Genomic DNA, 11931 nt, shown 5'->3' with positions numbered 1-11931 from the left:
GGTGAGAGGGAAAAGATATAAAAGGGACCTAAGGGGCAACTTTTTCACACAGAGGGTGGTACGGGTATAGAATGAGCTGCCAGAGGATGTGGTGGAGGCTGGTACATTTGCAACATTTAAGAGGCATTTGGATGGATATATGAATAGGAAGGGTTTGGAGGGATATGGTCCAAGTGCTGGCAGGTGGGACTAGATTGGGTTGGGATATCAGGTCGGCATGGACAGTTGGACCAAAGGGTCTTTTTCCATGTTGTACATCTCTATGACTCTATGATCTGTACAGAAGTTCATGAAATCATGATTGGCATGGATAGGGTGAATAACTAAAGTTTTTTTCCCCACTGTAGGGGAGTCCAAACCTAGAGGACATATGTTTCAAGTGAGAAGGAAAAGATTTAAAAAGGACCAGAGGAATAACTTTTTCACACAGTGGGTGGTGCATATATGGAACAAGCTGCCAGAGGAAGTGGTGAAGGTGGGTACAATTATAATATTTAAAAAACACCTGGATGGATATATGAATAGGAAGAGTTTCAGGGGATATGGGCCAAATACTGGCAAATGGGACAAGGTCAAATTGGGATATCTGGTCAGCACAAGTTGGACCAAATAGTGTGTTTCTGTGCTGTATGACTCCATTACTAGGCCTCCATAAGTGCAAGTACATTGGAAGGAGATTTTGGAACGCTGGAGTGACACTCATGCATTTGTTTTCTCAGGTATTTATGTTAGTCTTGAACTTGAGTTGCAGTTGCATTCGTCCAAATGCTCTGTCCAGTTGGCATAAAGTTTATACAGTAGTTTTCATAATTAAGTTCTGTTCAATTATCAATAAGAATTCAAATAAATGATCCAATAGTCAAAAACATATCTTGCTACATGAAAAGTTCAAAACTATATTTAAATAGGATAACAGGTTCTATCACCATGTTGACTTTCCTCACCAGTAAGCTGCAATAGCAGTACAAGTAGGTTGTTGTCATTCACTGAATCCATATGCAACCCGGTTTCCTTTTGCCACAGGATTGATGGTTCTGACACATTTCTCAAACGGAGTTCAAGTAACAGTCTGCATTACTTTCAATGAAATTATTTAAGAATCGTTGAATATTCCCAACCACAAACACCAAGTTCTAAAACGGAGACTCCAGGTATAAAATTACTCCAAAATTTCCTTATCAAGTGTGTGGTAGGTTTTGAGGTGTCGCTCCCCTGCTTTAGTTTATTCCCCGTTTCGAACCTGGTAATCTAACTTTAACTCAGAACAAACCAATCAACAGAAGTGCCTCGGCTAAGTTTTGACAAGGTTAAACAAGGATGCAGATGCTGGAAACCAGATTCTCGATTAGAGTGGTGCTCGAAAAGCAAAGCAGATAAGTTTTGACAAGGTGAAATCTAGCAGCTCTCTTGTGATAATGATTTTTGCAAATGGGAAACACAGTTATCACGCCAAGCGGCTTTTAACTACGTAACGAGTACTATCGTTGTTGCCGTCAAGGTACAGCTGACCCATCCTGACCCTTTTCGGGCGGCAGTTCCAATTTTCAATACTGGACGCACATCCTCGGATGAATGTATCTCGTGAAAGAGACTCTTTACACACTCCCAACTCGAAATCAGAAAAAAAAGCGAAACGACTATTTCTTATACTTGGCATTTGGAGGAAGGGACGTTCAGTACATGTGGGTTAGTTTAAAATATCGGCATATTGAATGACTAAATAATTAAAACTATCAAAAGTTTGGGCTGTGGAAAACTCTAAGTGTAAAACTTCTTCAATCGGGGTTCGCATGATACACCTACGCCCAGGGTGAAATCTCAAACCGGACACGTTGCAGCTCTCTGTGACCCACTGCTTAGTCTACGCACCTGCGGCGCACAAGATGCAGCTTTTCCGCTTCTTTCCAGCTTTCCAGACGAAGACCAAACCCAACAACCTCTCCTCCTGTGGTGTGAAAACATCCTTTTGCAACTGATTCCGAATAGCAATCATGGTTGGTGCATAAAGGAAACAGATGGTTCCTTCCCGTTTTCTTGAAATTCAATCCAGGAAGTCACAACACCGCCGTTTCAGATAAGATTTACTAAAAGTACAAAGCTCACATCAACAACGGAAAATGTTCTTAGGGATTCCCTAAACTAGATGGAGATCATATAAACAGATTGCAATCTACGCCTAAAAAAGAAACAGTCCCTCCAGCTCACAAGGCCTTCCCCGTTTCTATCTCACCAACTGACAGATTTCCTGCCAACGGAAGCGCGAGGGAAATAACACGCGTGCAACCCGGCGCTTTGAGCCAAACCGAGGCTCGGCATCAGTCATCGCGCCCCACCCCCTCAGTAGCATCCCGCCCCTCAGTATCACCCGGGCGCCGCTCCTGAAGACACGCCCCCTCAGTGAAACCCCGCCCACTTATTGATGCGCGGTCCCCCAGAAGTAAAACCCCGCCCCTCGGTATGACTCCGCCTAGTTCCCGCCCCTCAGTTATAGCCCTGCCCCCACAATGACTGCCGCCCCCACAGAAAACCACGCCCTCCTCCGCCGAACGCCCGCCCCGACCTATCGTTTACGCCCGCTCTTTCAATTGACGGGACAGCCGTTGGCTTCGGGACGTGACGTCGCGAGCCGGTCTGTTTTTGTTAACGGTCTCTCATCCCACAATCATTTAAAATAAAAGCGGTACCGAGCTTGCAAGTGATCCGGACGGGATTCTCGTTTCCTGGCTATTAGAATAAGAATGCTCATAAAAAGATACAACTACGTTCCTTTTAATCCTGAGGTAAATTCATTACTTTTTAAAAACAATTTAACATAAAACAAGTGATTCTCATCACATTCGGTTGTGGAGGCGGAATTGGCCATTGCAACAGGAAGAGGGGTCACCGGATTCGAAATGTTAACTGTTTCTCTCTCCACAGGTGCTGCCAGACTTGCTGAGTTTCTTCAGCAATTCCTTTAGTGTCAGATCTCCTGTATCCGCAGGTCTTTGTTTTATTTTATGAGATAAGTAAAGTCCTGGATTCCCCCCTTCCCCCAACTGATGTCGGAGCTCCGTGTTCGCTGGCGAATATTAAAAGGTAACACCTTTTGCTATTGTGTGCCTGTGGAGACAGAGAAGCCGCGAACCTGTACCCTGTCTTCTAATAGAGTTTGGAGGAGGCAAGGAGGAATTCCCTGGCTACCAGGAATGAAATCCCAAAGCTGGCCAAAGCCAAAGATATAACTCGCAATGATCCCCTAAGATCAACTGTTACAACTCTTGACTCAATACCCCTGCTGAGCCTCACGAGTTGTTATTTAGAGCTGAAAAATGTGTTGCTGGAAAAGCGCAGCAGGTCAAGCAGCATCCAAGGAGCAGGAGAATCGACGTTTCGGGCATAAGCCCCTGAAGAAGAGCTTATGTCTGAAACGTCGATTCTCCTGCTCCTTGGATGCTGCCTGACCTGCTGCGCTTTTCCAGTTTCCAGCAACACATTTTTCAGCTCTGATCTCCAGCATCTGCAGTCCTCACTTTCTCCGAGTTGTTATTTAGTACCTGTACAAATCCGGTATCATCACTCTTCTCCAATCATTACAATATGCTTTATTCTGTCTTCTGTTTTTACTGCAGCACTCTACTATTCTCCTGTCCATACTTTCGTCAGTTCCTCAGATTATTTTCACTTCATTCTCACCCAAACCTGCAAGACCTCAAAACCTCCCACCACTGTGTTAATAACACACTTCTTTCTTGTAGAATCAAGGTTGTGCCAAGTGTGCATAGAAAGAATAAGTCTTCTTGAGAGTAAACCCGAGGAAAGTGACTTGCCCAGACAGAATCTCCGGCTGTGCATTTAGATCCTGTGCAGACCAGCTGGAAAAAGTATTCGCTGACATCTTCAATCTGAAGTCTCCACCTGCTTCCAAAAGACCACAATTATACCAGTACCAAAGAAAACATATGCAATGTGCCTCAACAATACTGTCCCAGTGGCTCTGACCTCTAAAATCACGAGGTGCTTTGAGAGGTTAGTCATGGCCCACATCAACTCTAGCTTCACAGCCTGCCTTGATCCCCTGTAATTTGCCTATTGGTGAAACAGGTCCACAGCAGATTAATCTCAAAACTCCAAGACCAAGGTCTCAGCTCCGCCCTCTACAACTGGATCCTCAGCTTCTTGACCTACAAATTGCAATTAGTGAAGATAGACAACAGTACTTCCTCCATGATAATCCTCAACACTGGCATCCCACATGCATGCATTGTCATCCCTCTCCTGTATTCCATGTACACCCATGACTGTGTAGCCAAATTCTGTATGAGCGATATCTACAAGTTCTCTGATGACACCACCATTGTAAACCCAATATCAAACAATGAATCAGCATATAGAAAGGAGATGGAGAACTGATTATTGACTTCAGTAAGGAAGGATGAGTACAGCCCGAATGAGGACAGCCCGAATCCTCATCAACAGAGCTGAGGTGGAGAAGATTGAGAATGTTAAATTCCTTGGAGTGACGATAACCAACAATCTGTCGTCGACCTCCCATGTAGATGTGACAGTCAAGAAGGCATAACAATGCCTCTTCTTCCTCAGGCTCTGTAAGGTGGGGCAAAAATTCCCTTCAGATATCCTGGACTAAAACCCTCTAAATTTGGGACATGAGTTTGTGGAATTCATATTTGAACTAAGAGTCACTGAGCTCTCTGGCTGAGACAGACTAGCCAATATGCAGGCCTACAGGGAGCTGTCTGGTACAGGGGTAAAGCGATAGGAAGACCCCCCAGAAATGCCTCAGCTAAAAGACAATGAACTCCAGCCTGCAGAGCAAACAATGAGACATTCTGGAGCCTACAAAATTACAAAACCATTTGATTTTCAATCATTTGCAGAGATACTGAATATTCCACACCATTGTACAACATGCAAACCTGCTTGCCTTGAATGGGAAGGCCTTCACACTATCAAGAATACCTTAACCTACACCCATCTGAGAGAAATAATGGACATTCAAAACTATCGGAAACCCACTCACTTTAACTGACGAACAGTTCACACCTGATCTTATACTCAGGAAGTTTGCCGATGATACAAAGTTAGGTGGACAGGCTGGTAGTACTGAGGAAGTGGGGAGGCTGCAGAAGGATCTAGACAGTTTGGAAGAGTGGTCCAGGAAATGGCTGATGGAATTCAATGTGAGCAAATGCGAGGTCTTGCACTTTGGAAAAAAGAATACAAGCATGGACTACTTTCTAAACGGTGAGAAAATTCGTAAAGCCAAAGTACAGAGGGATCTGGGAGTGCTAGTTGAGGATTCTCTAAAGGTAAACATGTAAGTTGAGTCCGTGATTAAGAAAGCGAATGCAATGTTGTCAATTATCTCAAGAGGGTTGGAATATAAAAGCACTGTTGCGCTACTGAGACTTTATAAAGCTCTGGTTAGGCCTGGAGAGGGTGGACGCTAGGAAATTGTTTCTGTTAGGCGAGGAGACTAGGACCCGTGGACACAGCCTTAGAATTAAAGGGGGTAAATTCAGGACAGAAATGCGGAGACATTTCTTCAGCCAGAGAGTGGTGGGCCTGTGGAATTCATTGCGACAGAGTGCAGTGGAGGCTGGGACGCTAAATGTCTTCAAGGCAGAAATTGATAAATTCTTGATGTCACAAGGAATTAAGGGCTACGGGGAGAATGCGGGTAAGTGGAGTTGAAATGCCCATCAGCCACGATTGAATGGCGGAGTGGACTCGATGGGCCGAATGGCCTTACTTCCGTTCCTATGTCTTATGGTCTTATGAATCTCAATCAGCCCCAAGAGAAGCAACAACAGCTCAGTGATCGAATCCAGATTTGGCGGGAGGTAAAGGAACCTGACAATCAGTTTAATTGGGGAACTCTGATCTTTAGTAGTTTCAGCAAGATGTCCAATCAGCATCAAGAGAATCAGCCACAGCCAGTCGCAGACTCTGGAAAAGGAGAGCAAGCAATCTTCTCATCCACGAACCTCCACGTACTGAAGAGAAGTGACTGGAGAGCAGAGAGACCCCCACGGAGAGTGCCAGCAACATCCACCACCGTCCAAGCCAAAAGATGCAACTTTTGGGGGTGAGCATAAGGTTATCGAGACCCTCTGTCCCAGCTTATTAAGATAGGGTAGGAAGGGTGGGCTTCGGGGTCAATGGTGCAGGGCATTCCCTAGGGAAGGGAACAAGATAGGACCCCAGGATTTGCATTTTTTCTCTCTCTCTCTCTCTTCCCCCCCACCCCCTTTTCCCCTTTCACCCAGTAATAAACAGCTCTTTGTAATTCAAAACCCACTGCACAAAGTCGGGGCTGCAAGGGTTAACTGGGGTGTTAGTAGCTGTCAGACAAGTCTTATTTCACTTGATACATAGCATTTTTTTTTCTAAGTATTCATTTTCTTGTCAGTGATTATATGTATGCTCAATTTTGCTTGTTTTAATAAAATTTCAATAAAATGTTTCCTTTGCAGTTGAAGCATCTGCTTCCTGTGTTTTTCCCCACACCACATCTCACTACGTAAGCCCAGTCTCAGAACCAGGGAGCTGTTGTATAATAAACTGAGCAGCACTCCCTACAGCAGTTAGGAAATTCAGCATGTCCATAAGGACCCTCACCAACGTTTACAGATTCACTATAGAGAGCATTCTATCCAGGTGCATAACAGCTTGGTATGGCAACTGCTCTGCTCAGAACCATAAGAAATTACAGAAAGTTCTGTGCGCAACTGAGACCATCACAGAAGTTAACCACCATCCATGGACTGAACGCTTCCGATTGCTGCAGAAGGCTGTCAACATCATCAAAGACCTCACCTACCTCACTAATACTCTCTTCCAACATCTTCTGTCAGGCAGAAGATACAGAAACTTGAACATACATACCAACAGGTTCAAGAACAGCTTCTTTCCTGCTGTTATTAGAATTAACCTCTCTAGTTTCAAACCTAATGCTGATTTTGCTTTTTGCACCTCCATTGCATCTATAACCTTGTATGCTTTGCTCTGTCTAATCACCCTATGATCCTAGCGAGTTTTGAGAAGATTTGTAGCTCGGGTTGAGGTTCTGGATGTAGGTTTGCTCGCTGAGCTGGAAGATTCATTTTCAGTCGTTTCATCACCATACTAGATAGCATCTTCAGTGAGTCTCCGGAAGAAGCATTGCTCATAACATCAGAACCCTATGATCCGTTTGTGCTTATTTGCTATGATCTGCCTGTACTGCTTGCAAAACAGAACTTTTCATTGTACTTAGGTATATGTGACGACAATAAATCAAATCAAAATTATGGCCAGACCTTTCAGGAAGCCCTTCATACACCAAGGATGGTAGAAGTTTGGGACCGCCCAGGTGGTGGCAGCAGTTAGTGATGAGGAGGCAGTGGCGAAAGATGGTGGCAACGGCCGGCAGTCACAACGGATGGATGGCAGCAGTGGTTGGGTCCAAAGCCTTGTGAGGAGAGGAGAAGCCTGGCATGCCCGATGGAGGTCAGCAGTGGTGGTCGGTGGCTAAAGTACCTGGTGAGCATAGACTGGTCTTTTCCCAGTGCAGCGGAAAGCATGCGCAGCACAAGGGAGAGCAAACCCTCTTGGGAAAAGCCCAGGTTGGAGTGTCTGCGGACCCATGCCTTAAGAAAAGACCGTAATGTTTCCCTTTTTAACTTCTTTACTTAAAAAGTAGTGTTAACCTTTTAAATTCATTTCTTTATTTTTCTATTTCTGTAACTAAGATTTTGTACCTAAGATGGCACCGTGTGTGGTGACATTGTACACTTTTCACTGTACTTTTGTACCACATACTTGAGTGCAAGTGACAATGAAACCTAAATCTAAATGTAAGCCTATTAGGGCTGCCTTTCAGCCCAGGTTGATCAGAAACTGGTAATGTAATTTTGGCATGTAATCTCTGAACTAGCTAGCACATTGCCTGAATTCTTCTGGATTGTTTTGCTTTAATATTATTGGAATATTGTTGCCACAATTCATCTCCAGGGTTTAAAGATCTCATTACATTCTTTTTTCAGGCACACAACCACGATTCTCAGAACAAATCTAAAACAAAACTGAAAACTGTCTTTTCCTTTGTAACACACAAAATAAAAATATAACTTCAACTTCTGTGCTTCCACTTCAGGACCTAAGCTGTCAAACAATATGTATGAACATTCATCATATGGTACTTCCATTCATAGAGAGCAGAGGATTTGCTTGCCAAATCTGCAAGAGGCATAGGAGTTTTAGTTGCAATGCATCTGGTTCCAGAATATGATGTAAGAAGAGTTTGGGCTGTCGGCAGATAAATATCTGCAAAGAGGAAAGAGGCATCACCTAACAAAATTTTTTTACCTTAAAGACAGAAACTAACTAAAGAAGAAATATTTATAGAATACAACGTCATGGTATGCCGTTCCTGAAACCAGTGATCGCTGTGTGTGCATACACAGAACTCAAGGGCGTGGTACACTGCTCCTGGAAACAGCAATCTCTGCGTGCGCATACGCAGAACACAAGAAACCGTCTTTCACGGGCTTTTGTTGTACACATTATCCAGATGATAGAAACTGCTGTACCTGTTGTTCGGGCAGAGGTGGTGTGGTCAAGTTGCACTGTTAGGGTCAGAATCATGCTGCCCCTCCCAAAAGCTTTTGATTTAATAAATTTGATTGACTTGCTTCTAAATTTGAGTTTTATTAATTTTATTACAACAACCTCCACCCCATCTGGAAGCCACACCTGAGACATCTCTGATTCACCAAGAAAGTGGTCACAGAACGTTTAAACTCCAAGAGGATCTGCAGCCTTGTATCATGGTGAAGGCAACATTATCAAGGTTGCAAAGTTCACTTTTAAATAAATAGGTATCTTGCACATACAGGCAACATTGCAAACTTCTCTCAGCATGCCATCTTTGTCACATTCAGAAAGTGATGGAAGGGGAGGATGAATGGGCATGGGGATGAGGCAGGGTACGAGGTTTTACCCCATGGTAAAAGCAAATCGTTAACTGAATCCATTTGTCACTGTTGGTACCATGGATATAGAAGCCAGAAGGATCATCATTAATATGTGACTATGCGTAAAAGTTAATACTAATAATTTTGTGCCATTATAGAAGCAGTTACAACGTCTACATTCTTAGGCAGTTTGCCATTTCCTGCATCTTCAGTCCTCCAAGTAGGAACAGAGTGTGGGCAAGGACCTAATTTGTCAATATGTGACTGATGATCCCTCTCCTCGACCACCCATGAAAGGGCAACAAGTGTATGGCGAAATCCATCAGTGTTCATAAGCAACTGTTCTGCTTTCTGGACTACTTGTGGACTGTGGAATGTGACCCTGATATACTGTGGTCTTTTGAATACATCACAACCTTTCCATACTGACAATGCAGCCATTACCACCCCTCATGCAACTACATAGATGGCACCAGTAATGTTGCTAATGGGTAGAAGATGCCATACCAGGTTAAATCTGATCTTCTTGGACCTAGGCTGGGCAGAGGATGAAACGACATCAGGAACTCCAAAGCCAGACCCATGACACACAGAAAAAAAGTCAGGGAAATGACCCCGAGGCATGGTCAACATGAAGTCAGGACCAGTGATGTATAAAGTTCGTATAGATGCACCTGTCTTGGAATAACTATTTGAACCATATGAAAGCTACAAATTCTCAAATAGTGCGGGAGCCAAGTGTGTGATGCCCCTCAGAACATTCAGAAATGCTGCTGACACCTGTGGATTCACCCTGTCCGTCAAATGTTACCAAGTTCTCTGAATCAGAGATAGACATGATGGAAGTAGCCACGTCAATGACTTTACCACGCTAAGAAGAGAGCGAAGTTCTACTGAGGTGCTCCTAGCACAAGAGGCAAGATCCCGTTTGTTGCCACTGTCACCATTGTCGGGTGCCAAATTGGAGAAACCTGACGCGGTGCTAAAGCATCCTAGGCGGCTCTCCAAGAAATAGGACCAGCCTATGTCCACAGACTTAGAGGGGAGCGATGTAGTGATTGTTAAGAGGTCAACCAATTGTAACTTATAAAATGTGTGTTCCCTGATTGGGACTGTTAACCTGGTCCAACAGGGAGCCCTGGCTGACATACGAAAAAGGGAGTGTCAAGGTACTGACACTCTGGGTGCCTGACTTTGTATGAGATTGTACTATAGTCAAGGACTGTTCATATGTAAATAAAGGGTGACTTGGTGATGGGATACTGGCATGTGTGGAATTATTTCATGGCCTAATTAAAGTTCTATAAAACTACACATGATTTGCCAATTTTATACAGAGGAACCTCGATTATCTGAATAGCAGATTATCCGAAGATGATTTCAAGGTCCAGCAAAAACTTTACATCTAAGAGGTAAGAGGTATTTGATTTACTTGTACTGAAGAAAATGTTGCACAGCCCTTTGCAAAAGTAAGTATTTTACAGTATTCCCAGCACATTACTGGGCCATTTATTAAAAAAAAAGACCAAGAACATAAACACATGTATGTCGCCGAGCTTCCGTCATTCTATCGTGAGACTAAGTTCCTGGAAACTGATACAGTAAATAGTCTTGTGATTGTAGAAGCTGTTTGGGGCTTTTTTTAATGCTGGGATTTCATGGTAAGGGTTTTGTTCTTCTCATTTTAACGTGTAATTTGCAGACTGCAAAGATTAGTTTGTTTAATTGGCAGACTCATTAACATTATAGATTTAAACAGATTCTCCGATAGAACACAGCATTAGATCAATATGACTTCCCCTGTTTTAGCTAAAATTGATTATCCAAATAATCAATTATCCGTTCAAAATAATGCCCACCCATCTCGTTCGGATAATCAAGGTTCCCCTGTACTCTATGCCCTGACCAATGAAAGCAAGCATGCCATATGCCTTCTTAATGACCTTATCCATTTGTTTTGCCACTTTCAGGGCATGTTTAACTTATGCACCTAGATCCTTCTGCATATTGATGTTTTTAAGGATTCTGCCATTTACTGTACACTTCCCTCCTGCATTAAATCTTCCAAAATGCATCACCTTGCATTTGTCTGAATTAAGCTCCATCTGTCATTTCTTTGCCCAAGTCTCCAACTTATTTATATCCTGATATATCTTCCACCAATCTCTTCACTATCTGTAGCTGCCCCAATCTTTATGTCACCTTCAGACTTACTAGACAGACCACCTACATTCTCCAACACCATCCCATGCAAGGGCAACAAGCTTACAGTGAAGATTTGTATTTATATATTCATGTATATTATGGTGAACATTTATATATGTTAGAAACAACAGTGGTCCCAGCATTGATCCCTCCGTAACATTACTGGTCATAGACCTCCAGGCAGAAAAACACCCTTCCACTGCTAGTCTTTGTTTCTTTGATTAAGCCAGTTCTGTATATACCTTCCCAGCTCTCCACAGACCCCATATGATCACCTTTTGTTTCAACCTGCCACAGTAGTAGAAGCCATTTGAGATAAAATAACAGGTTATCCTATAAACACAAATATCACAGATAGGCAGAGTTATTACTTCATTTTGTATTCTGTAACCAATGGAGATAAAATGAACCATGCAGAATGAGAGTGAGAGCATATACTCTATGTGAAAACTGAGTTAATAGAGAGATATAAAGCTGGAAATTTTGCCTATCTTGGAACCAGAGGAAGAAATCAACAGTGCAATACTAACATTTAGAAATGGTTCTGAGGTTAGAAGTTACCTGGCTGAGAAAGTAGAAATGAAGCAATCCACTGGAAGCTTGGAGCTGCTGTGTTTGCTCTGAAATCTGTACTTCTGAGGAGATCAATAAGTATTCAACTACTTATTTCTATAGTTTAACATGAGTATCCAAGAAAATGTTGTCTAGTTAATCTTTTTTTTCCTGATCATTTGATGCATTCTTTAAAAAGGTGAAATATTGACTGGCA

General features: G+C 43.0%; 1 protein-coding gene across 5 annotated transcripts in view; it reads right to left on the bottom strand.

The window, feature by feature from the left end:
• The window catches only part of LOC122557209 (exocyst complex component 1-like), a 106488-nt gene extending 104219 nt beyond the window's left edge, over window positions 1–2269 (bottom strand). Inside the window, exon 1 of one of the 5 annotated variants that reach the window (XM_043704653.1) lies at window positions 1870–2269. In XM_043704653.1, coding sequence (XP_043560588.1) covers window positions 1870–1993 — 124 coding nt within the window. In that variant the 5' untranslated portion in view covers window positions 1994–2269. Of the gene's footprint in view, window positions 1–944 lie in introns of all 5 variants that reach the window. The other 4 variants (XM_043704650.1, XM_043704648.1, XM_043704651.1 and 1 more) reach the window with 4 other exon arrangements.
• Between the last annotated feature and the right edge of the window lie 9662 nt (window positions 2270–11931).

This window comes from Chiloscyllium plagiosum, chromosome 15, assembly GCF_004010195.1.
Source record: "Chiloscyllium plagiosum isolate BGI_BamShark_2017 chromosome 15, ASM401019v2, whole genome shotgun sequence".
In the NCBI taxonomy this organism is placed as follows: Eukaryota; Metazoa; Chordata; class Chondrichthyes; order Orectolobiformes; family Hemiscylliidae; genus Chiloscyllium; species Chiloscyllium plagiosum.
This window is presented reverse-complemented; position numbering and strand designations above follow the sequence as displayed.